A 27975-nucleotide genomic window follows, 5' to 3' on the forward strand; every position below is an offset into this window, starting at 1 on the left:
TTATTATGATTTTTCTTTATTTAATTCTAAAGTATTAACATTAAATAAATATCATTATACCAACAAAAAAGTAAAAATGTTTCAAAGTAAGATGTTACGTATGGTATTTGTTGTACACCCTAATGATAACATTGAAAAAGTTTACTATCACAATGAATTCCTCATTTCATTTTCATTTAATAAAATTGCGATTAAAAGCTAGAGATTGATTATTATGAAATTTATTAAAATTATAATATAATTGCTTAATTTTAAAAAAACTAATAATATAAAAAGATAAAAAAATGAATTTGTTTGAAGAAAAAGATCTAGTTTATATTTGTGCACCAATGGTCAGATATTCAAAGTAAGATTTTTCAATTTATAACTATTTGTTTTTTTTATCAGATTTCTTATTTTATGAGTATTTAATATTAGTTATCATTTATTGGTTTATTCTATATAATTAAATTTATATATTACATTTATCAAATATGTGTTATATGACATAATTATTATTAGATATTAATTATAAATTATTATTTTTGAAAAGATTCTTATGGTACTATTTAGTTTAATTACCTATATCATTATTTCAATATTTTGCTCTGTTATTAATCAAACATTTTTGCCATAAATACATTTGTTATAAACAAAAACCAATTTTTTTTAATTAAAGAAATTTTTTCGTTTCAAACGTATGTTTTCTAGAGAAAAAGGTAAAAGGCCACCTCTTAATCTTTCAATTTATTGGAGAGCAATTTTTAAACTCATTTATAACTCATTCATAACTTTTTTTATAACTTTTAAAATTATAAACTTTTAACTTTTAAAATTTGTGAGAATAAAAAAATGCTATCTTTTTACTCATTGATATTAAAAATAAACAATCAAAAAACATTCAAAATATATTTTTAATATTTTTTATGAGTTTAAAATGTTTATGAATATTTAAAACAATTTTTGTAATATATTTTAGACAACCTTTTAGACATCTGGTAAGAAGGTATAATTTTTTTTTATTATTTAAGGTTTGGTCTTTTTTATTGTCAAAGTACATTTATATTGAATATCACTTTTTTTTTTTTGCTTAGATATAATTGTGATCTAGCTTACACACCAATGATAATGGCAGACTCATTTATAAAATCTATTGAGGCTAGAGATAGTGATTTTACCACAAACAAAGGTACTCTTCCTTTCGATGTGTTATAAACTAGTGGTTTTCAGAAAAACTAGCGGTTTTCAGAAGTTATTGTCTCCATTTCATTTACTTTTTTTGTTATACTTATATGAATGTAAGAATAATAACTGATAGACTCAATTTAAAGGTATACAATAAATTAGTATATAATAAACAGAATATACACTTTCAAATATTCAATATTTACACTAAATATTTAAGGCTACTGTTTTGTTTTATGTTTATATAGTAAGGTTAATCAAATGATTATGTTTGTAGTATTTTGTTTTATTTTAACTTTTATAATATTGCTTTAATTAAGAAAGGTATATACAACATTAAAGTAATCATATAATTTTGAGTTTTATTTTAAAATATTTAAGTAAATATATATAATTAAATGTTTTATCACAGGATAGAGGTAGATTTTTGTGTGAATATGATAAGATTACTGTTTTCATTACTCATTATAGATAAGATTAGGAAGAAAAAAAACAATAAAAAACCTTTCATTTTACAAAGCATCATTTTCACACCACCTATATATGTATATATTTTCTTTATTGTACACATCTTTTCTGTCTGTTTGATTGATGATGTTAATTAGATTTTTTATTTTTGTTTGGAAATTAACTATTAGTAATGTCTGTTCTGCTATTTTGGTTTAAGTCTAAAGTAAAATAATAATAAAGTAGAATAATAGTAATAATAATAATAGTAATGTTAATAGTTTTTAGTTTTTATTATCTTGATGTTGATGCAGACATTGAAATTCAACATCAAATCCTAAACTAAAACTTCATCTTTTAATGAGTGTGTAAATGTATTTGAAGATTAACTTTTAGAGGTAAAACTTTGGATTTTATTTTTCAGAATTTCAATTTTAATACATCGATATCAAGGTAAGGGATTCTCATCATTTGAAGATAATTGAGTCATAATTTGTGTGTCTGTACATTTGTTATAAATATTTAAAGAAATATATAACTGTGATTAGGATCTGGTTAAGATGGAGCTAACATCAAGTGTTTATTGAAGAAACTAGACTTGTTGGAGCAGAGTGTCCCTTCCTGATTTATTCCAATAGTACCCTGCTTAAAAGGTTATTGGACAATCGTAAATGCTTGCTTTAGATATGACTTCCATTAAAATGTTATTAAAGTGTTTAATAGATTTAAAAGTTCATTTCGCCAGACTCAAGTTCTTTCAAAAACTTTTGACACAAATTTATCTTCAACCTGGAAAATCCACATAATAATGAATCATTTTATTTATTTGTATCCATCATACTTGTGGTCTGCATAGGTTTGCCCAACAAACATGCAAGTCAATTCATGCTCATGTAAAAAGGCGTATGTACGTAACAAAATAAATATTTCTCATCCTGATATATATTTCATCATCCTGATGGTTAAAAAATTCAAAAGTTTTGAATTGAAAAGAATTCAGCCAATAATTTATAAGTTTAGTAAACATCTTGTATATTATGCAAATGTAACATAATTTTAAAGTAATATAGTAATATATGGTGTTAAATCATTTTCTTCCAGTACACATCCACCCCACCATTTTAGAGGTCAATGTGTGCCTATACAATTAAAATTTTTCTGACATCCCTTGATAGATATTTTCAAAATTGTTTTTAAAAAATTCAGTAGGTATCTTTTTAAGTAGCAAAAAACAAAAATTAAGTTAAAAAAAATGGTGGACATAAAACCTTGCGGTCAACTTAGCGCACTGTGTTTATGTTTTGATTTTTTATTTATTTTTTTAAATTTTTTTTGTTTGTTTTTGTATCATTTAATGTACATAGAAAGTTATTGGTTATGCTTTATTTTTATAAATTTTTTTTTTTTGTAATATTTTTATCTTTTTCATAACAGACGACAGACCCTTAATTGTTCAATTTGCTGCAAATAATGCTGAAGACCTTGCTCTAGCAGCTGAAATTATTTACCCGTAATAATTTTTTGGTAACAAGTCTTTATCAAATAAAGTTTTTATTTTATTTATATTGTTATTTATTTTATTTTATAAACTACAAAGTTACTACAGGAAGTACTTACTTAAGTTACTGCTGGAAGTACTTACTTAAGTTACTACTGGAAATACTTACTTAAGTTAATGCTGGAAGTACTTACTTAAGTTACTACTGGAAGTACTTACTTAAGTTACTACTCGAAGTTAAAAAAGTTTTAGTTCCACTGACTTTTTTTTTTAAATCTATTAAATTTAATTATTTTTTATTGATTTAACCCTCAGATTTAGAGTTTCAGAAATCGCAACACTGTCTACATTATTTTTATGTGCTGAAAACATTTTTTTTTTGTTTTGTTAATTCACCTCCCCAAGGCCCAGAAGGCCACTACAAACGGGGAGGCTACTTAATTGTGGTTATAACCCTCTCTCAACTCTATAACTCCGAAACACGAACATTGATGAACAAGGCCGCTGCGCGGAGTAACAAGTTGAGCGCGGTACTACCAGGGATATGGTGGGGATCGAATCTCGGAACCTCTAGCATATGAAGCGAGCGTTCAACCACTACACCACTACCGCATAAATGTATATTGTTTGTTTTTTACCGCATAAATGTATAATGTATGTTTTTAAATGTATATTAGATAAATAAAACTTGATTTAGTTATTTAACTTGAAGTATAGGATAATCTTCAATAAAAAAATTGTGCTGATAAAGCAGTGATTTTTTATGAAGCAATTTGTACTTTGATTAATTTATTTAAGTTTTTAATGTTCACTATCTTAAATGTAATTAATAGTTTTAAAATGATTATTTAGGAACTCAATCCGAAACAAATTATTTGTTTTGGATTTAATAACTTTGTTCCTGTGAGGTGAATAAAAATGATATGATACAGGCTCATTAAATTTAATTTTCAAGCCACCAAAAAAAAAAAGTTTCTAAAATTATGAAATTTTCTCATTTAAAAAATTCTTTAATGACAAAATTAAGATAACTAAAATTACTTTATTTTGTGCCACAAAACAAAAATTACAATTATTAAATATAAATGAAGCTTAAATTAATTTAGGCTAAATTAATTAAATTAATTTAGGCTTCATTTAAAAACATGCTCCCAAAACATCAATGTTAAGTTAGCATTTATCAACTTAATTATTCGCATGATCTGTTCTAATCTTCTGTTCTTGATCTTTTTTTGCTTAGATGCCGTATAGACACTTTTGATAATTGCTATAAATGAGCCAGTTGAATTACCAAATAATGCATCTCAATGTTAAAATTAAAAAAGTTCACTGACTAGACAGTCATTTGTATCCAAACAAAAATTAAATTTAGTTTTTTTTTTTTTAAATGTACTTTTTAATACCAAGCAAAGCTGGGTAACTCATATATACATTAGGGTGATGCTATAATAACTTTTTTTTAGAATAATATGTGAAATATTTTTCTACATGAATAATTGTGTCCAAAACCCAATTAAATAAAAAATGGTTAAATTTTTATTAGGTCAAAAAACTTAGTTTATAGAAATAAGACAAAAATCCTATTTTCATATTTTTGTTTTTTTTTACCGTACAAACTATAAATATAATAAAACAAAGTTTAAAAAGTTAGTTTATTATTGGCTAGACATTTTATTGTTGAATAAACATTTCAGTTGAGAAAATTTTCTCAAGAGCACGTCTGTAGAGGTACCCTCGAATAAAATTAAATCTAAAAAAAAGTAAATATAATATTTTAACAATGCGTATAAAGATAATTTTAACCTTCAAGTAAATTAGATTTAAGTTTTATTATCGGATTTAAGTTAAATTAACACTAACAAAAAAAAATTCCTTCTTGTTTAGAGCGGTTTTTCAAGTTGATATAAATATATATATATCTTAACTGGAGGTTAAAGTAATAATAAATAAATTTAATTAGAAGGATTAATGGACTTCCCTAATATTATTTTATTGAATGATAAAATACGTTTTCAAATTTTTATTTGTTTTAATAAAAAAGCAAGATATAAATTTCTTTACTTATAACAATTTTTAGATGTTCCCAAAGTAGTACACCCTAAATAAAATCTTATTCAAAATCCTTTGTTTTAGGATAATTAGGAGGTAGAATAAGTTTTAATAGTTAATACATGACAAAATACACCAACGGACATCCCAAATATTATTTTTTTTCTATGATTTATCTTTTTATTTAGTTTAGTTTTCGATATTTAGTTAGTAAGTATTTGATTTTCTTTATAAAAAAACACTGTTGGACATCCTGCAACACTTACACCATAAATATTTGAGGTTTATTATGATATTTAAAATGCTGCTTATGTTATGTTAGATGTTAAAAGTGTTAGTCTAAAATGTCACTTAATCATATAGTTGAAAACATCATGCTACAAAATGAAAAAACAAAATTTATCTATTTGAAAGATATATTACAAAAAAATATAATTTCTTGTAAAGATACAACTCTTGTAAAGTATTTAGTTTTCTTAAAAAAACAAGTGTTTGCAACATTTTCGTGTTGAAGCTGCTGTTAAAATTCTTTAATATCAAATTAGATATTATCAAAAAAAAAAATGCTTCTTACATATCTTAGACACCCCATCATTAAGTAATAAATTGTTTTGGAGAAGTTATTATGCAATAATAAAAATCTTTTTAAATTTCAAACATTCTCTTTTTTTGCTGATGAAGCCTATGACAGTTTAAGTAAAGAACAACTATTTAATTTATATTAATTATATTGCTTTTTTTTTAAATTATATTATGCTTTGTTGATTCAAAGTTCAATAAGAGAATTTATCAGTTTTTTAGATGGCACATATGGTGTTATTAGTTAAGGATTATCTTATATTTACAGAGGTCATTGATATGATGGTGCTGGAGCAATCGATGGTTACACTAAAGGTTTTTCCTCTTGTATTTTAAATCTGAACGAAAAAGCTTCATATGCTCATTGCAACAGTCATTGACTTAATTTAGTTATTTGTGCCTCATACAAAGTGCAATATGCCAAGTATCTTTTGGCACACATTAATGAGATATTATACTTTTTAAACTTTTACCTACCAGGCAACAAATGTTAGAGGAGCATATTAAAAATACTGTTCCGTTGGCTGTTAAAAAAACAGTTTAAACGTTTTTGGAGAAAAAGTTGGGTGGAAAAAGTTGACTTTTTCAAAAATGATTTCAGAAGTTTAATTTTGTGACACTAGAAGGACTTCATCATATCTTTTAGTGATTTTTATGGAACAGATTTACTTAATTTCCATGATTTACCTGTGAGCTTCATTTATGCAAGATCTAATGGTTAAATTTAAAAGGTGATGTTCATTTTAATATTACTGAGTTGTTAAAAGTGATTAATTTTCATGCTTATGAAAATATTAAAAATTTACTTGCTATCTTTCCATTTACTTCATGTGATTGTGAGTGCACATTTTATTCACTTTGGCGCCTGAAAAATTATATGAAGCACCATGGTACAGGACCACCACCGAAATGGTTTAGCTTTGATGAATATTTGTACAGAGTTGGTAATAGATTAAAAAAAAAACATTGATAAGTTTGCTACTAGTAATCGTAATTAAATGGTTTTAGCATTTAAACAAAGTTAAAATAAATAAAAAATATGAAAAAAAAAATTTAAATTTGATATATAAAAAATAAGAAATATAGTACAAAAACTGTCAGCTTTTTTTGTCACTAATAAAAAAAACCTTTTCCAGTCATGCATCCTTATAAAACTTTATTTAGCATAAAATAACTATTAGAATTCATGGTATTGGGTTCAGATATATTGCTGTTTGCAATATATCTGGAGTGAGATATAGTTCTCAGGACAATGTGTTAAAATGCTGTTGTAATTATTATATTGGCAAATGCTTTTGTTTTTTGAATTGATTTTCTTCAGGTATTTTCATATATATATATATATATATATATATATATATATATATATATATATATATATATATATATATGTGTGTGTGTGTGTATATATATATATATATATATATATATATATATATATATATATATATATATATATATATATATATATATATATATATATATATATATATATTGTGTAATATGTGCTAATTGGTCAATTTTTACAATTCCTCCCCATCCACTCCTAAAGTGGGGAAGAGAAAGGAGTTAGAAGTTGTTCAAAAATATCTGTTGTCAAAATGTAAGATAAAAGATGTAAACATTGACAAAGCTGTCTTAAGTTTAAAAAAAGATATGACTTCCAAACTTTTACCAGCTCTAAAAGTAGCAGATTGATGTGGAGTGGGAGTATCATCATGGAAATAACTTAATGAACAAGCTACTATAACTCCTTTGTGGTTAGAGATTCCAGCCTCTGCGCACATCACAGCAACTTACTTCGCCTTAAATTAAAAACAGAGTAAATATATTTAAAAAAAATGTAATTTTTATTTTGAGAAGAATTATTACTCACTTTTGAGATAATCAAAATCCAGGTTTTTTAGTATCAATTGCCTATTAGCAGGATGCTCAGCAATTTTTTGACTGGTAGATACGCAGTTCTTTTTATTAGCCATTTGATGAATATAAAATATTTGTTCTTCGCTCTTCGTTTTTCTTTTTTTGTCAAGAATACTAAGTGGCATAAAAAAATCCTTAGTTGACTTTCTCTTCAAACCTGTTTTATGTTCAACCACAAGTTTATTTAATTTTTTTGTGATACCAGCTCTGGTTACTGACAATAAGTTAAACTTTATATTCCCGAGCTGCTCTAAATCTATCACTATTATTTGTATAAAAAACTTTTATGGTGATGCAGGGTGTGTCAACTAAATGGTGATAGTAGCCAAGAATGTTCCGAACTTCTGGAACTAGGGTTAGGACTATTGTAATTGTAATGAAAACAATAACAGTAACAATAGTTACTGTTATTGTATTAACTTAATTTAGAAACAATAACAATACTTGTGATTTACAACTATTGTAACTCTGTAAAACAATAACAATAAATATTGTATTGCAATTCATCTTAATAAAGCAATAACAATATCTGAAGAAAAAAAGTATTGTAATGACCCACTACAATAACAATAAATATTGTATTGTAATTCGTCTTTGTAATACAATAACAATATATTGTTATTGTAATAAAAGACATTAACATTTTTTATTTAAGAAGAATTATTATGTTTAACTGTTTGTGTTACTGTACTTAGTTTTCATATATATTTTAAGTTCCTTTGCAGCATTAAAATCAAGAGGAAAAAATAAAAGGGCTGAATAAAATAATTTATGAATGTTATTTTTCATAATAGTAAGGCTATCATCAGACAGGCAATATTTTGCGGCCATTTAGAGCTTAGAAATACATAACAAGATAGGTGATGCGAAATCTAAATATGTAAAAAATAAAATTTGCAATATATATAAAATAAAAATAGCAAAAATAATAGTAAGTTTGTCAGAAATGAATATAAATACGTTAAAATACGTTAGCTTTTCTACTTTAATGTAAAGTAATACACTACAATAGTTATTGTAATTGTTTATATCAATACAATACAATAGTTATTGTAATTTTATTTCATTAAAACAATACAATACAATAGTTCTCGAATTTTATTGTATTGTTAGAAAAAAAACAATACAATACTTATTGTAATGGCTTTTCATCACAGCAATACAATACCAAAATAAAATTTTTTTATTGTTTCTGTAATATTACAATACAATATTATTGTATTGTAATACAATACAATATTATTGTAATTACAATACAATATTATTGTATTGTAATACAATACAATATTATTGTAATTACAATACAATATTATTGTATTGTAATACAATACAATATTATTGTAATTACAATACAATATTATTGTATTGTAATACAATACAATATTATTGTAATTACAATACAATATTATTGTATTGTAATGTGTAATTGTATTTAATTTTTACAATTACAATTACAATAGTCCTAACCCTATCTGGAACAGTCTTGAAATCAGCTAAGCTTTTGTTTGTAATCCATATGGAGCTCCTGTAACTAGAAGCTCCCTTGATTCTTTTAAACATGGTGGTCTAGAGTTGTCTGCTTTTTTTTGGGGGGTTCCATTAGCACTTATGTGGGACATATTTTTGGATATATATTTATAACTAAATAAGAAAATTAAATAAAAGAATTTTTTTTTCTACTCTAACGATGATAGTTAAGCTAAATTTATAATATAGTAACTATTAACTTCATCTAATTTAAAAACAATATAAATATTTCTAATAAAGGATCATTATACTTAAGTGATAATTATACTTAAGTATTTTTTTCTTATTTCTATTAAGTAACTTTTTTTTTAGACCTAATAAAATTTTAAATTATTTAATTATTTTTTATTAAACTGTTCGTAGAATACATTTATTCATGTTATGGTAAAGGTTTCATGAAAAAATAAAAAATAGTATTACCCTAATATACATATGCATAAATTTACATATCTCTAATAAAATGTATTTATCTTTGTATTTATGTGTCAAAATTGTGTATACTCTTACATCTCAACTCTTACAGTATTTCACATCTCAAATACTATTTTTTTTCATTATGATGTATAAATAATTACTAATTAGAAGTCTTTGAGAACAATATATGAGGATATTTTGTCAACAGACTATCCCAGCACCCAGATAGAGTGGACGCCCCTTGGAGTAAGCCATCCAAGAAAAGAATTTAAAATACTCATATTTTGATAGATTAAGGTGAGACCTTTACTATAAGTACCATATATTTTTTACTTGAATATAGTTACTATTATTTTTTACTGTACACTTTATCAGATTATTAAAGACATTTCACTAACTACTATAAAAAAGTAATCTAACCATATCATAGCAGACACTGCTATGTTATGGTTAGATTACAACATCATTCCATGTCTTACACCTAGCTAGATTAGTTTTTTCACTTCTTATGCAATAGATTTTTATCTAGACTGAGTACTGTTAAAACACTATTGTACCAGTGTATAACCAAGAGATATTCATAACTTCAAACATTTATATTTAAATGACACGGGCCTGTTAACCCTAATGCTATGCAGGTGTTTTTAAACTAAATAATCACAGACAACATAGTAATTATTTATAAAATGAAAAATTCCATTTCAGCTTGTATATTATTTGTTGACACATCTAAGCACACAGAGTTTGGTTACTCATGACCATCACTAACAGTAAAGAAATATATATATACATATATATATATATATATATATATATATATATATATATATATATATATATATATATATATATATATATATATATATATATATACACAGTATTGGACAAAACATTTGCAACCAACATCGAACAATGCTAAAAAGTGTTCCTAATTTTACATGTCTTAAAAACGAAACAAACTATACTACCACAGCAAACAGTTCAGGAGTCTGGAGTCATAGCATGCCATGACATGAGCAATCAGCTGACAGGTGACAGCACACAGGCAGAATTTCGTTGACAAGTGCCATTTTGCAGCGGACAAAACAAGTGCAACTTTTTTGGTTTGTTTCATTTTCTTAAGTCTGGTCCGTGTCAACGTCACGGAAGTTTTTTAATAATTAAAGGAAGTATCCAGAAGCTTCCAGAAGTTTCCAGAAGAAGCATCTGGAAGCATCCAGTAGCATCCAGAAGTATCCAGAAACATTCAGAAGCATCCAGACGCATCCAGAAGCTTCCAGAAGCATCGAAAAGAAGCATCTAGAATCTTTCAGAACAGGTTCACACAGGTTCATTTTACTATATAAGAGACATGTAAATCGACATGTAATTCAGTCAGTATATAAAAGTCAATCTGTCAGTATTATCAAGACAGTTTATCGAAGTGAGTTTTATCACAGTGTTTTATTAAAGAACATCAATACAAGAAGTGAAATACAACAAGTGTTTCATTACATCAATACAGTCCACATCCAACCAAGACGTTGTGTTCCACAGAGCATTATTGTATCATCACAAGGTAAATTTAACATGGTAAGCCTTAAGAAGCGTGATTATTTGTTTTTATTATTTTTATGACTTCAAGTGCAAAAATGTTTCCCGACAGTCTTGGATTGGAACTAAGAAAGAAAATTATTGGCGATTACGTAAGTGGAATGTCACAAAAAAGTATTTGTGATAAATATCGCGTGAAAAAATGAACCGTATCAAGACTATGTTCCAAAATTCCGGGGAAGTTGGCAGCAGATAACAAAGGTGGAAGACTGCGTTCCACCACTTCTAGAGAGGATTCTATGATCGTCAGATCCGTCAAGAAGGATCCCTGCATATCATCAGTTGAGATACAAAAGCAATTAGAGCTGCCTGTATCGGACCGAACAATCAGACGACGTGCTGTTGAAGCCGGATTGTTTTCTCGACGGCTTGCAAAGAAACCGCTGATTTTACTAAAAAACCAGAAGAAAAAACTCCTGTTTGCTACATCTCATATTGACTGGAATGTGCAGAAATTGCGAACTGTCTTGTTCAGTGATGAATCGAAGTTCAACATCATTGGGAGCCATGGCATTTGCTGTGTACGTTGACCGGCCGGAAAACGCCTCGATTTACGTTACTGCCATAAGACTGTGAAGCATAGTGGAGGCAATGTAATGGTCTGGGGGTGTTTTTCTGCTAACGGTCTAAGTCCAATGCATCGAAACGATGGAATAATGGACTGTTTCATGTATAAAAATATCCTGAAAGATGTTATGTTACCTCATGCTGAATGGAATATGACAATAAAATGGGTTTTTCAGCAAGACAACGATCCGAAACACACTGCAAAAGTAGTCAAGCAGTGGTTTCAAGACAACCACCTATCGGTGATGGATTGGCCGCCTCAATCTCCGGATCTCAACCCTATCGAGAACCTGTGGGAGATCGTCAACCGCAGAATTAATGGTGAAGGTGTTTGTAATAAGGATCAACTGTTTGAACAAATCCAAAAGGCCTGGGCAGCGATTTCACAAAGTTTCATTGATCACCTGATCGAATCTATGCCTCGAAGATGCAAGGCTGTGATTGACAACAAAGGATTCGCCACGAAATATTGATAGCGAAATACAGCTTGGTCAACATTTTGTCGAGTTGCACTTGTTTTGTCCAGAAGGAAATCAACTTTTTTTAATACTTTTGATTAATTTATTAATTTTCGTGTACAAATAATGAACTTTGTGATACATAAAACTTGAAGAACTTTGTCTCTAAACAGTTACATAGTTATTTCTCTAAATTGAAAAAATGCAGCACTTTTATATAAAGAAACTAAATTAGCATTATTTGGTTGCACTCGTTTTGTCCGATACTGTATATATATATATATATATATATATATATATATATATATATATATATATATATATATATATATATATATATATATATATATGTATATATATATACAGTATATATGCCCAATACTGTATATATATATATATATATATATATATATATATATATATATATATATATATATATATATATATACAGTATATATGTCCGATACTGTATATATATATATATATATATATATATATATATATATATATATATATATATATATATATATATATATATATATATATTTATTTATTACCCCTGTACCCCTAATGTATATATATATATATATAAAATATATATATATATATATATATATATATATATATATATATATATATATATATATATATTACCCCTGTATGACTAAAATGCAAATTTCATTTATCAGAAATGGCATAGCGGCAAAAGATGAACTTTTACTTGCATTAACATAAAATATTAGCACTTTTTTCCAAATCGAAATAAAGTTCCCCCACTGGTGCAAATAAAAATTTTCAAAAAAATGCTAGCATTGAAGCAAACACTACTTACTTTTACGACTTCAAAGTACAGATAAATTGAATTTGCACATAATATTTCATAATATTAGTGTTATTCCCTTTGATGCTATAGAGTTTGGCTAGCAGGGTAATACCAACATGGGAAGGGGTGTGGGGGTTTGCCCCCTCCCCCCTAAATGTACTATACTCTTTAGGTTTATGTCGATAAGTTGGTAGACTTGGGACTTTGTCGAGTAAAACTAAAATTTGACTTCTAAAAAAAAGAGCCCTTTATTGGTAAAACTAGCTTTTTCCGCTTGCACCCTTCCCCACATGTCTTCGTTGTTTGGTACGGCCCTGTCAAGTAGGTCTATTAAATAATAATTATAACAATAATACTAAATACAACGTTTTTGTTATGCAACAATGTAATCAATTAATACAAATAAGTTGATCATTATTAAAAAGTAGAAATTGGTTGGTCAGTTTAGTACCAGTTTTACACATAGAAAAAAAGTCTTGCATCACATGAATAGCTCTCTCCACACAATGATTGTTTCTTTCTATGCTAGTTATGGCAGAATCTTCCTGCTTCCAATATTTATCAAGACACTTTAAGACTTTTGGATACGACTGTAATCTTGGTCCACCATATATTGTGTCAGCTTTTCCATTTTTTAGTGAGAGAATAGCAAGTCGAGTTTCATGCGTAGAGTTCTTAAAGGCAACAAATTCTTTTTCTCCTTCCAGATGTTTACCATCAAAATGCAAACACCACTAATAATTACAAAGGCAATATTTAAAATGTTTGGATAAAATTTCTGCCTCTTTATATAAAGCTTTGTACACATTAGATTGAAAAGACATTGGAACTGTGTAACCATCTTTTTTTTAAATATCCATAACTTTAGATCCTTTTTTCGTTTATAAGTTTGTCTTTGTTACCAAGTTGACTGCACTTTTAGTAGAATGGTGCTTACGTTTACTCGTCCTTCATTCGACAGTATTATAGTCCCAATCTTTTTCACTGGATGACTTGCTTGATAATTCAGTGGAATCTGAGAACACAGCACATGATGTTGATGGTTTCTAGTACAAACCAGGTGATACCTGTATCTGGATTTAAGTGTCTAATCTTTTTTTGCTAGTTTATTTTTTATTTTTTTCAATCGATACAAATGAATATCTAATTATTTTTTTTTGATTTTTTCCATGCTAAGTTATTTTTATTCTAAGTTATTTTTTTCCTATTTTTTTTGTTAGTTTAGTTATAATAGAGTTTGAATTGAAATTTTTTATGATTGCAATATTATATATATATATATATATATATATATATATATATATATATATATATATATATATATATATATATATATATATATATATATATATATATATATCAACTTAGTTTCTCCGCGCAGCGGCCTTGCTCGGCAAGGTTTGTGTTTCAATGTTTAAGAGTTGAGAGAGGGTTGCACCAGGAATAACAACTTAAAACAAAAGAAACAAAAAAAAAACACAAAAAAATGAGTAGCCTCCTGGACTGTAGTGGCCCCCCTCGGGCCTTGGGTAGGTGAATAATCTAAAAAATATATATATATATATATATATATATATATATATATATATATATATATATATATATATATATATATATATATATATTATTTTGTTCCATTTGACTTTAGATGTTTATTAAAAAAAAGTTGATAAATTGATATAATAAGTAATTGATGAAACTTTTTATTAAAACCATCCAAAATTAGGTTACATACAGAAATATGGAGTTTTACTGTCTTAATTATTCATAATCATAAATAGTAATGGTGATCACTTTTAAACCTTTATTATTTGTTAGCAGTTCCACCAAAATACTTAGGTATTTTTACAAATTACAAAAAATATATTTTTGTTACATATCTGTACCCTGTTTGTGTTTACATATATTGATATATTTTATAAGATTTTCATTATCAGTTGGTATGTATTTATCATTGTTGTGTTATTGTTATGCTGTTACTGGTATTACTCATACATACTGTGACCAGCCATTGTTCTTATTGTTATTTGACTAATCAACCATTTATAATGATTTAAATGTTATACTGAACACCATCTTGTGTTTTATGGTCTTAGTGTTTATGTGGAGGTCTGTGGCAATTGTCTTGGTGGGATGCTCTTAGGAAAGTCTTAGAGTGGATCTTTTTATGGGATACCAGTCTAGATGAAAACTGGATTCCTCTTGTTTTTATATTGTGCTATGAGACATCCATTTATACATAAGTATTTATAAGACATCGATACAACAGACTTATTTTGAATATATATTTATCTTTATAATAAAACAGATAGCATACTATTTCAACTATAACTTCTACTCCACCTCTGGTACTTTTTATGCATCTCAGTCACATACATTGACAATTTAACTTTGACAATTGGCAGTTAACTATTCATGACTAATAGTAACTTTCATCATCTCACCTTCGAATTTTTGTTGTTGTTCTTTTAACACTATTAATTAATATGCTTTGTTAACTTACATCTAACTTTTCACAAGTTTTGTGAGCCATTATTTATACCTTTGCCCTAATTTCTATATCATGTGTACATGTTTAAATTTTTTTTCCTGAAATGCCACTAATAAATAATGTGTGTTTATATATATATATATATATATATATATATATATATATATATATATATATATATATATATATATATATATATATATATATATATATATATATATATACATATATATATATATATATACATATATATATATATATATATATATATATATATATATATATGTATATATATAGTATGATCATTTTAGCTATGCTGATGGTGTTGGATTGAATTGTGGATGCCCACAAAGGTGTATTTTTGTTGTTAATATTAGTATAAATCTCAATAAATCTGGTAAAAAATGTGCACTATTTTTTATTTATTTAGATGGGCAATGGCTGAAGGTTATGGAGCTCAACTCATATCAAAACCAGAACTTATAAATGATATGATAAAGCAAACAAGACAACGACTTCCTCAAGATTTTTCATGTGAAATTAAAATTAGAATACATTCTGATATCAGGTGGTTATAAAATTGATTTTATTAATTTTTTAATGTTGTTTTATTTCTTTCTTTGTTTATGGTATTAGATTCAGTTTTTGTGTTGTTTTGTTTGTATTCTTCAGTGTCCTGTTGCTAATTTCTTTTTAATATATATTTTTATTACTAATCTTCTTTATTTATATAGATTTAAGGGTATAAAATATATTTTATTTTAAAGTTTTGTTTTTTGAGCTTAAAACAAAACATGAGTTATTTACTAAAATGTAATTTTTAGAAAAACAGTGGATTTGTGTCAGAAAGCTGAGCATGCAGGAGTGTCATGGATTACTGTTCATGGTAGATTGCCTTCACAAAGAAATGAACCAGTCAACTATGATGCTATTAAAACAGTAGTTATATATATATATATATATATATATATATATATATATATATATATATATATATATATATATGTATATATATATATAGTTATATATATAGTTATATATATATATATATATATATATATATATATATATATATATATATATATATATATATATATATATATATATATATATATATATATATATATATATATATATATATATATGTATATATATATATATATATATATATATATATATATATATATATATATATATATATATATATATATATATAAGTTGATTTCAATAAAAAGGCAGCGTAACACTATTTTTAAATATATTTAAACATGATTTTTTACATGATAAACTTATTATGCACATGGTTTTAACACATGATAAGTATATTATGCACATGATTGAATTTATATAAAATTAGTTCAATAGTGATAAAAATTTGTACCTTTTGTACCGATGCCAAAATATTTTGTAATTCCTAAAGGATATGATCCTGGATTTTCTTTTGTGAAAATTTATGTTATTACTTCAATAATATTTTGTTTCGGAAAGTGTAATTTAAGATATGAGCACAATTTTTCTTCAAGATCCCTTGCTGACTGGGTGATCCCAACTTGAGGAATTCTTTAAAGTTGACTCTTTTTTCTTGGTTTTCTTTGTGTAGTCCTTAGGCTGATGTTGTCTCTGATAATTTTGCCTCCTATATAATCTCTTGGATTCAAGAAGGCAATTTATTCCTTCTTGATGGTTTTAAGTAAAGCCTCTACTCCATGGCTTTCACTTTTTTGTCCTGCTGCTTTTTTTAATTCTAATAACTTTTATCTTTTTTCGCGTAAGCTAGGTTCTACAGACTTTTGGAAAATCTTTCATTAAGTCTAACATTTTATTTCTGATACATGGGTCTGATCTTATTACCTATCCCAAGGATAATAGATAACTATTTGTTAAAACTTATCCTCAAGTTTATATCTCTTGAATTTAATGACCACACTTTTCCAATCCCCTCAAAAAACCAGGTTAATCAGTTGTTAGACATCCAAATCACTCCTTTACTTCACTTCTTCTTTAATCACTTCTTTAGTAATCTAAAAAATAAAAACAAAGAAAATGTTGCCTTGAGTATGTTTTTTTATTCTGTTGAGACTTGAACTCTCTGAGAACCACTAATACCATCATAAACAAGTCAATGATTTGCCATGACTTGTTACAAAGAAGGATCAAGAAGGATCAAGCGCTTTGGTGATCATAATGGCATATGTTTATAAATTGTTTGCAAATTTTATATTGGTAAAGCAACCTATTTTAAACATAGTTTTCTGAGAAATATTGTATTTAATAGCTCTATCATAACTTGATTGCATAATGTACAATTTACATGCAGTTATCAGAAATACAGTATTGATTTGCATGGACATTGTTTGCAATAGAATAAGCTTGTTGTATGAAATTTGTTTTAGTTTAATTTCCTCACATCCTCTTACAAAAACATGAATAATAAGTAAAACTTCAACTTTCAAGTCACTCTTTATAATAATAGTAAGAATACTTAAGCTTCAAATCCAGTCTTTATTCTATTGTTTAAGATTGTGTTTTTAATTAACAAATTTAACAAATTTCAAAATTAACAAAAAAACTCTCTTTGAGTCTAACAACTTCAGGGTTAGAGTTAGGGTTTGGGTTATTACAAATATTACAAACTTCAATCTTCCTGTTTTACTGCTGATTTATTTATCAAAGTAACTTTAAGGTTGTGTGCTAGATGCAATTAGACAAAGGCCTGTTATTACAATTCTTTTAAAATCTTTTAAAAAATTTCATTTTTAATCCTTACATCACAGTTGTAAATAAAAAGTTGTATTCCACAATTCGCATAATCATGGAATATAATTTTTCATAGAGCTTGTGATTTTTTTTAAACAAAATCACTGTGAGAGTAAAAATAAAAACAGTTGTATATAGGAGTTTTTAAAAATCAATTCTCAAGACCAGTGCTCAAAGTGGGGCGGGATGCAGCAGGATGTAATCCTGTCACTTTTTTAAAGTATAAACCACCCCGCCACTTTTTTATAAATCTCTATATATAACAATGATTAGACGGGATGGTATTTTTAATTTAACAAAGACCATCCCGTTACCTTATTTTCTCCACTTTGAGCACTGCTCAAGACCATATTGAAGCATTATTAATGTTTAGTAATACTATTATTTTTTCTTAAAACTATTGTTTATTTCCTTTTTTTTTCTAAGACACTTGACCTTATTTTTTATACTGTATACTTCATTAGCTTATTTTTAATATCCTAAAGTATATTTAGATTAAAGACAGTTTACAAATACCTGTGGTGGCAAATGGTGATATAAAAAATAAAGAAGATGTTTGCGAGGTTGTCAAAAAAACTGGAGTTAATGGTATCATTCTTATTTTTTATTATATTAAACATATTTATAAACCTGTATATATATATATATATATATATATATATATATATATATATATATATATATATATATATATATATATATATATATATATATATTCAAATACTTCAATATGATAAGAATCTTTAGAAATTTTTATTAGCTTGTGATCAATTTCAATTTTGTTTGCATTAACTCGTCCTTTTTTATTGAATAAACAAGTATTTCATGATTTGTAAGCCAATCAGATTTTTTTTTGGCATTTTACTTTTAACTAATTTTTATTTATTAGAAATTGCAAAATTACAGAATGTTTTCATTACTAGTAACTCAGTAAAAAAAATATTCCCTACTAGATAATCTGCAGATACTGGTAATCCAGGCTTGGTCAGAAAGCGGGAGCGATCACTCTCGATAACTGACCACGGGAATAATATTTAGTTACAAAAAGCTGGCCAGATTTTTTAGTTGTTTTGAAAACGTTTCAAAAAACAAAAAGAAAGCGCAAAAAAGATTAATTGGACTGATGAGTGACAATTACCAAAAAAAAATTTAGAAATTAAATTTTAACGCGAAAAAACTTAAAGCAAAATAAATAATGTTTAGAACAAATATTTTCGAAACATCGCTCTTTTATAATTATTTTATAAAATTAAGCGACATTTTTTTATATAAAATAACATCTTACGATTGCTTAATAAGGAAACAAATGTTCTTTTATTTATTAAAGAGTTTTATATAATTTTTATTTATATACTCGTGTCTTATTTTCAGTGCTGACTAAGGAGGATTGGGGTTAAAGGGGGCTATAGTCCCGGGCCCTGCAATGTTAGGGGCCCCAAAATAGTCAAGAAGACTTTTTTTTTAGTCATTTTTACTGTGTGGCACATAAAAAGGCCTCCAATATAAAAGAAGCCCCCGGCCCCGAAAAGTCTAACAAGTTTTTAATAAAACTAATGCAAGCTTTAGTTTTAATTAAGCTAAATTATTTTATAAATAAAAAAGTTAATTTTTTTTAATAACAATTTTATGTTTCGCGTGAAAATTTTAACATATTTGAAACAATTCTTCTTAGTAAGATGAACAATCAAATAATTAAATTATTGCGTTACTGTAGAAATTAAATTAACTAGATAGAAATCAACTAAAAAGATAGAAATCAACAAAAAATACTTTATGAAGAGGAAGCGGAACTGCTTTACAATATCGCTAATAATGTTTAGCGAGTGGGCTTTTTAATTTTAATTAGTATTTAAAACAAAAAAAAAGTAACTTTTAGTTAAAGGATAACGAGTTTGTAAGAATCGCAACTGAAACGAAAATATTTACAGCTAGGAAACCAATATCTAAAAACTTAAAAGCTTTTCTTTTAAAAACTTTCTAAATATATATATATATATATATATATATATATATATATATATATATATATATATATTTATTTATTTATTTATATATAGCGCAAGTTACTTTGAATGCATGTTTGTGTTTAGTAACTAGAAACTTCTTTTAAGTTTATTTCATAATTAGTTTTATTAACTTCGATGATTATTAACAATTTCATTGAAAACACAATTATTGTTGAAAGTCTTTTTGTTTAACAAATAAATCGTAAAAATTGCTTAAAAAGATTACATTAGAATAAAAAACAGTTACACATAATTACATTTTTAATTTTTTTTTTGTTTATGCACCTCCCCAAGGCCCCACTACCGCATGTTATATATGCACTATAGCACCGCATATTATATATGCACTATAGCATGAACGCTCTACCACTACACCACTACTGCATTTACATAAAAATACATACTTTTAACTAAAAAATTTGAATATACTAATAAAAATCAATAATACATAATAAGCTTTCAAAATTTTGACAATTTAAAAATATATATTTAAAACATTTATTTTTGTAAACAGATAATATTAGTTCAAAAGATTTACGAGTTACAGATGTGGCTCCGAGAATGAGCCGTAGTATTAAAGTATTAGTTTGTATGATATATATTCTTAAAACAATTTATGCTAGTAACATCAAAATATTTCGAATAATACAATTTTTAAAACAATTCAACAGAAAAATCGAGAACTTTATTTCGCTTAGTCAGTGTATTTTTTGAACCAATAGAATTAGTTTGTTTGTAGATTTGGCGGGTTTTTAGTGTTTGCAAATATTCTTTTTATACTTCCACACCAAAATGTTTTGAGAACATTCAAGTTTATGTATGTTTCTATGTATGTCTTTACAACAATAATTTTTCATTTTACAGACATATATAAACTTAAATGTTCCCAAAACGACTACAAAGCCTGGCCAGTTTTTCGCATATAAATATTATTTCCGTGGTCAGTAATCGAGAGCGATCGCTCCTGCTTCCCAACCAAGCCTGCTGGTAATTAGTGATTTCGCCGGTTATCCGGTTTTTCGGTTAACCGGATTTTCTTCGAATATCAAATATCTATTTTCGAATAATAAAAACCGACTTAAAATTTTTATAGAAAGTAACAACTTACTTATGACGCATATTGTTTGACATATCTTAATTGATAAAAGATTATAAACTTCTTTTATTAATTTAAATGTTAATTTAATCAGTTTTGTTTGATAATATATTCTTATAACAATTTACAATAGAAATCTCAAAGTATTACTTATTACTTATGCAACTTTAACAATTCATTTTTAAGAAAGATTTTTCGGAATATTCTGGAACTTTTTTTGCTTACTCTGCGTGTTTTTTGAACCAATAGAATTCGTTTATTTATAGATTTGGCGGTATTTTAGTGTTATCAAATGTTCTTTAAATTATTTTTCCGGACCAAGATGTTTTGAGAACATTCAAGTTTATCCATGCTTCAATCTATGTCCGCATAACAATAAGTTTTTTAAATACACGCAATTTAACTTTATAACATCTTTCTTTTCCTGATCAAATGTTTTTAGATGAGAGAATGCTTTTAAAAATCCGCTGATATTAAAACATTTTGATAAAAAAACATTTGCAGGGCTTATAATTTGTAATTATATTAAGTTAAACGTTAGAATGTTCCGTGATGTCAAGTGGCTTTGTAATTATAGTGCATATAAATTTGATAGTGGTTGTTAATATGTTTGTACGACTTTATGTGTAATTTTTTTGTAATGTCTTTTTCCATGTTTTTACTCTCGAGTTCCTAATAAACGTCACCTCCCCCCCCCTCCCCCGTTTATTAATTTTTGATTATTTTTCCCTAGCTTATTAAGACCCCCCCGTTTATTAATTTTTACTTGTTATCAAAGTTAAATTTATATCCTTAGATTTAAAAAAAATAACTCTATGAAAATCGGCCTAAAAATTAAAAAATAATTATATCAGTTACAAATAAAAACAAAAAGTTCAGCGAAAACAAGCTTTAAAAATCGTCGAACTTAGTTTATTTCCCACCAAAGTAAAAGCAAATTAAATTATATTGAAATTATGATGAAACGGCTGATAGAAAATGTGCATTTGACAGCAAGCTGCGCTAGAATTAAAAAGTTTTATTCGTGTTTTGTAAAAAACTTTTTAATTTGAATTTATAAATTAAAATTTTTTATAAAAAATCCCCCCTCCTTTTATTAACCCCCTCCGTAACCAAATAGTCGGTTAACCGCAAAATGATGGGAACTGTTATCCGGTTTTTGAAACGGTTAACCGGCGAAATCACTACTGGTAATCTCACACAATTTTTAAAATTACTCTAAATTGTGCAATTTAAAAATATTGTATTCAAAACACATTTCATTATTTATACTTTAAACTATTAAACAATAGTCACAAAATTAAAATTAACTATTTTTAAAAAGAAATGATAAAATGAAATTTAATCAATTAATTTTTAATGTGCATTCTTTTTAAAGTGAAGTTTGTCCTGCTCAGTAACAATCTTATTTTTGTGGTGATAAGTCAGGAAGCTGAAAAAACATTTTCTGATTTGACACTTTTTAGGTCTCAGCAACTATGACATGATAGATCATGTTTTAAATATTTGTTACAAATATTTTCTTTCTTTTTTTACAATATTTCTAATACATTTCTTTCTTGTCTTTTTTTAAACTTTTTTAGTTAATCTCTCATTAAAGCTTTTCTTTCAAAGATTTGTTAAAGCCAGCATATAAAATTAGAAGCGGTGACAAAGCCGAAGGCATATTCCATGACTCCTAAATTGTTTGCATGTTTATCACTCGTTATCTTTGAAAACATTTTTATTTTAGTTGTCAGAAAAAATTTATTTTCTAATTAAATTATATTTTCATTTTAACTATGGTAGTTTTATTAATAAAACCAAACAATTATATTTATTTAAAACCAAACAAATTTATATTTATTATTATCATAATAAATATAACTTTACTGTTGTTATTTGTATTTTCTCTGAAAAATTTACAATTTTTGAATCAAGTTAATTTGTAAACTTTGGAACATTAGTATAACCCTTAGAAGTATTCTTAAATCATAATATGCAAAAAAACTTAATAATATTGTAATGTTTAATATTTTAATATTTAATATTTTATTATGATATTATAGAAAAGAGAAAGAGAAGCAACATTACTACAATGTGACAATGATTAAAGGTTGGCTTCAAGAGCAGGTCCAACTATGTTTTAAATGCGGTTTTGCATCTTGCCTAAAAGAGAAAGGGCATCATTCTAAGATCTGCTCCAGATAAAGAGATAACCGTAAATGATAAAGATAAAGAGGTGCAGGTGCTAATTTTGCGATGGATTGTATATGATATATGGTTTTCAAGAAAGATTGGAAGAATGAGTTAATCCTAGAAGGCGAAGGGTAGATGACTCGTCAAGTACATAACGTTTATAATTATAGGAAGATCTAAATTATTGTGATAACAATTAGTTGAAAAACAGTTTTATCTGAGTTAAAGTTCACCAGCCACTGAGAGCCCAATCAAAGATCAAAGAGTGTTGGTTTTTTATCAAGTCAAGAAAAAATGGTAGTATCATCAGCAAATAATGCCACCATTGATATAAAACTTTCTGGGAGATTTTTAATGTAAATTCAAAAAAGTATAGGGTCAAGGATAGCACCTTGAGGAACCCCTGAAGTTACAAGATGTGAAGAAGAGTGCTGTCAATGATACCTAATATATCTTAAGAAGATGTATTAGGTATCAAAGATGATACCTAATACATCTTAAGAAGAGAACTTATGGAGAAGAAGCATGCCAAACTTTATTAAAGGCTTTAGAAATGTTGAGAGTGATAGCCCTGACCTGACCACATCTATCTAATGCACGATAAAACCTATTGGTTATTACCATTGAAATCAATATTGATGATCAGAAAGTAAGTTATTAGGTTCAAGATGAGAGATTAAGTTAATTAAAGACTCAAAAACCTTGCTTATATGTTAAGAAGACTAATCAGATGGTAGTTAGGCAAGTCATATTTTTCTCCAGAATTTTTGAAAACACGGACAACAGATGTCGCTTTCCAGTAGGCCGGAAAACAAGACTTCTAAGCACTTGTTAATTAGTTTTGAAAGTATAGACAACAGCTCTGGAGAACACTTCTGCAAGACTATAACAGGTATGTTGTCTGGACCACTAGCTTTAGAAGAGTTTAAGTAGGAAATCACTTTAGATACAGACGCTGGAGTGACATAACTAGTTTGTCAGCTATATCAGGTAGGATGTGATTAGTAGAATTAAGAGATTTGATTGATGAAAAGTTCTTAGCAAGCAATTCATCTTTGTCTTTTGAAAGGAAAGGCTTAGGTGGAAACAGATTTGCCCTTATTATAGACACTGTTAAAGATTCTCCAGAAGTCTCAGGAGTCTAATTTTTGAGATGAAATACAAAATTTCGTGACCTAAGAATAGTGGGCTTTGCCGTTAGACAAAACCTTCTTACAATGGTTTCTAGTAATAGTAAACAGGCTTCTATTTTCTGGAGAATTGTTTTGCTGATAGATATAAAAGTAATGGTTACGATTGGAAATTGCAGCAGCACAATGAGAGGAAAACGATGGAGAAAATTGAGATTTGACTTGGTCAACATTCCAGAAGGAACAAAAGATTTCATGTCAGCCTAAGTCCATGAAGTTACATTAGAAGTACATGTGTCAGCAGTAAGACAAAAGATTTCTACCCAAGGGCCATCACAAAGAAAATCATGGATATAGTCCCAGTCGGCTTTAAGGTAGTTGTAAAATATACAATTATAGGGGGATTCTGATGATGAAGAAGATTGAGACAAAAGTTTTAGAGAGGTCAAACAGTGATCATAAGCACCTAATGGTGAGTGTGGAGAAACTGAACACTGACTATAATCATAAAAAAAACATAAGTTGAGTAGAAAAGGTAAATGATTCAGATTGTCTGGAAAGCTGGAAAATCATTCGGATTGTCTAGAAAGTTGAATATTTGTGTTTAAAATTTAGAATGGCAAAAGTTGTGGGCCTTAACTCCAACAGCGTCACTGACATTAGAACCAATCCATTCAGTGTGATGAGCATTAAAGTCACCAACAATAACAATATTGGCTGAAGGATAAAAAGTAAGGGCTTGGGCAATGGCTTTTTGTGTTTTCTAGTTTTTAGAACTATTTTTAGCATCTGAGCATCTGATCTGAATATATCTTATATAACTATTAGTTTTTATTTACTTTTTACTGTTTACTTGCCTTTAAAAATATGGAAACTTGAATAAATATAAAAATATTTAAAAATGTAACTAATCTTGAAACCAAGTGCTTATCAAACAATTCACTTTAACTATTTTTAAATTTTATATTTCATACTGTAGAATTTTAAAAACACACTTATTAAATGTATCAATGATATAATAAAATATAAAATATATCAAAAATATATACATATATATATTTTTTTTTATACATTTTTTTACTGCCAAAAAATAAATCCAAGCTTTTTTAATCTTCTCAGTAGTGGTTGATTAGTTTTTAAATTCCTCAGTAGTGGTTGATTAGTTTTTAATCTCCTCAGTAGTGGTTGATTAGTTTTTTAAATCTATTAGTTATTGAAGTAAAATGATTTTGGTTACAATATTTAAGGAGCAAAAAAGAGGAGTATTTGTATAATGTATAATTTGTATACAATTTATTTTAAATTTATTATGCAAAAATTATTTTTTCTATAATATTTAAGCGCATCTGATTTATAAATTACGATAATTTTTTAGAGAATTAATGGATAAAAGTTTACCAAATTATCTAATGATTAATGGAGTAAAAAAAAATTAGAACAAAAAGTTATTTATTCTTCTTGCCTTTTTTTTTTTAAGTTAAATCTAAGAATAGGTCTTATTTTTGTTTTAATATTGTGTTTATATATTTAGAAGCAGCCTTTGTGTTTGTTAGAAAATATGAAGTCTATTAGGATAGATATACACTACTTATGATAAATAAGATTTGTTATAGTTGTTATAGTTACAATTATGGCCGAAAAGATTCAACTAATAATTGTTATAGATAATTACTTGTAAGTCAAAGTTATGCATAATGGTAACACACTAAACAATCACACCTTGTTCTAGAGGACAACTTTTAATTGAAGGCAACAAGTGTGAATAATTAATAACTGTAGTTTGAAGATGTTTTTTTTGTTGTAGAAACTGTAGAAACCTGTTAAATATCCACTAATTATAAATTGGAGGTGCCATCACTGCAAACAGTTGTGCTGGTTTACACCTTTTACCACAAAGTGAGACTGTTAAAGCAGCATTTAAAAAATATTTAAAAATTTTGAAGAATAACATGTATATTTGGGCATACACAAAGTACACAAAACATGATTTATGCTGTGACTTCTTTATTCATGTTCATGAAATTTTCCACATCCCCTTTTATAACCGCCCACTCCCCCCACCGGGCGTATATGTTTACAAATTTTACAAAATTGAAGCATTATTAAATTATATAATAGAGTATAATAAAGTCTAATTTTAAAGTGTTCTCTTTTTTATACATACCTAAATTTTAAAAAAATTACTTTTATCTATTACTTTTTGTGAAGTTTATATAAATTGACTTTTTTTTTTACATTACATTTTCCTGTTGACTTTGGTAATAAAGATACTTGAAGTTGAGTAATAAAGTTAAATACGAGTTTTATACATGCTACATATATATTTTATACACATAACATACATCATTTTTAAACATTTGTGTGTGTATATATACTTATGTGTTATAATTATTGTGTATAAATTATTCTTTAAATTTAGGAGTTATGGCGGCTCAAGGCATGCTTAATAATCCAGCAATGTATGCTGGTTATGAGATTACACCATTGCAATGTGTGAAAGATTGGGTGCTTTTTTTATATAAGCTTGTGTATTTTTAAACATTTTCATATCAAATGTAATGCAACATACTTTGATGTAAATTATTATTGTCTAAAATCTGTTGTTTTTTTATTAGGTAAACATTGCGCTGTCGCTTGGTACTCCCTTTGTTACTTTTCATCATCATCTTATTTTTATGTTAGATAAATGGCTTTCAAACAAAGGAGGTTTATTGATTTTTTGCTTATAAAAATGATAGCCTAATGGTTATCAAAAAGAATGTGTTTTTTTAATTGTATGATGGTTTTGTGTTTTAGAGAAGATGTTGTTTAACAATCTATCTTCGGTTGCTGCAGTTTTGGATTTTTTAGAAGATCGATACGACATTAGCTATGAGGGGTTTTTAATCTCCGATTTAAATCCCTGACACGTTAAAAAAAAAGTTCGGAAACATATTTGGTTTGAAGTGAAATCAGATGTATCGTCAAACTGTCGCTGTGTTTTAGACTATAAAGTGTATATTAGAGGTGTACACTTATTAGGGTAAAGTTGCCATGCTTGGGAAGCATTCATTAAATTAGTAATACTAAATCTGATCAAAATGACATAAATCTCAACACTGAGTATTTTATATGTACCCACTATTGTCTATATATCATGTATCTTTTTAATGGTTTGCATAATTAAATTTCATAATACTCTTTTTGTATTTGAATTCAGAAATAAATGCATTCAAAAGTAGTTGTTAAAAAAACTTAGACGGAATATGTTAGCACCCAAACAATTTTATAATTCG

At 26.7% G+C, this 27975-nt stretch overlaps 1 protein-coding gene across 1 annotated transcript; it reads left to right on the forward strand.

The window, feature by feature from the left end:
- Positions 1-261: 261 nt before the first annotated feature.
- LOC100200707 (tRNA-dihydrouridine(20a/20b) synthase [NAD(P)+]-like) lies at positions 262-27877 on the forward strand. Its single transcript, XM_065818510.1, has 11 exons — positions 262-346; positions 959-985; positions 1074-1168; positions 3046-3121; positions 15845-15886; positions 15964-16101; positions 16358-16472; positions 18785-18878; positions 27120-27205; positions 27316-27406; positions 27497-27877. Exons 1-11 carry the CDS (start codon positions 285-287, stop codon positions 27604-27606), a joined length of 936 nt encoding a protein of 311 aa, XP_065674582.1. The 5' UTR covers positions 262-284; the 3' UTR covers positions 27607-27877.
- The last annotated feature ends 98 nt before the right edge of the window (positions 27878-27975 follow it).

This window comes from Hydra vulgaris, chromosome 14 (assembly GCF_038396675.1).
Source record: "Hydra vulgaris chromosome 14, alternate assembly HydraT2T_AEP".
NCBI lineage: Eukaryota > Metazoa > Cnidaria > Hydrozoa > Anthoathecata > Hydridae > Hydra > Hydra vulgaris.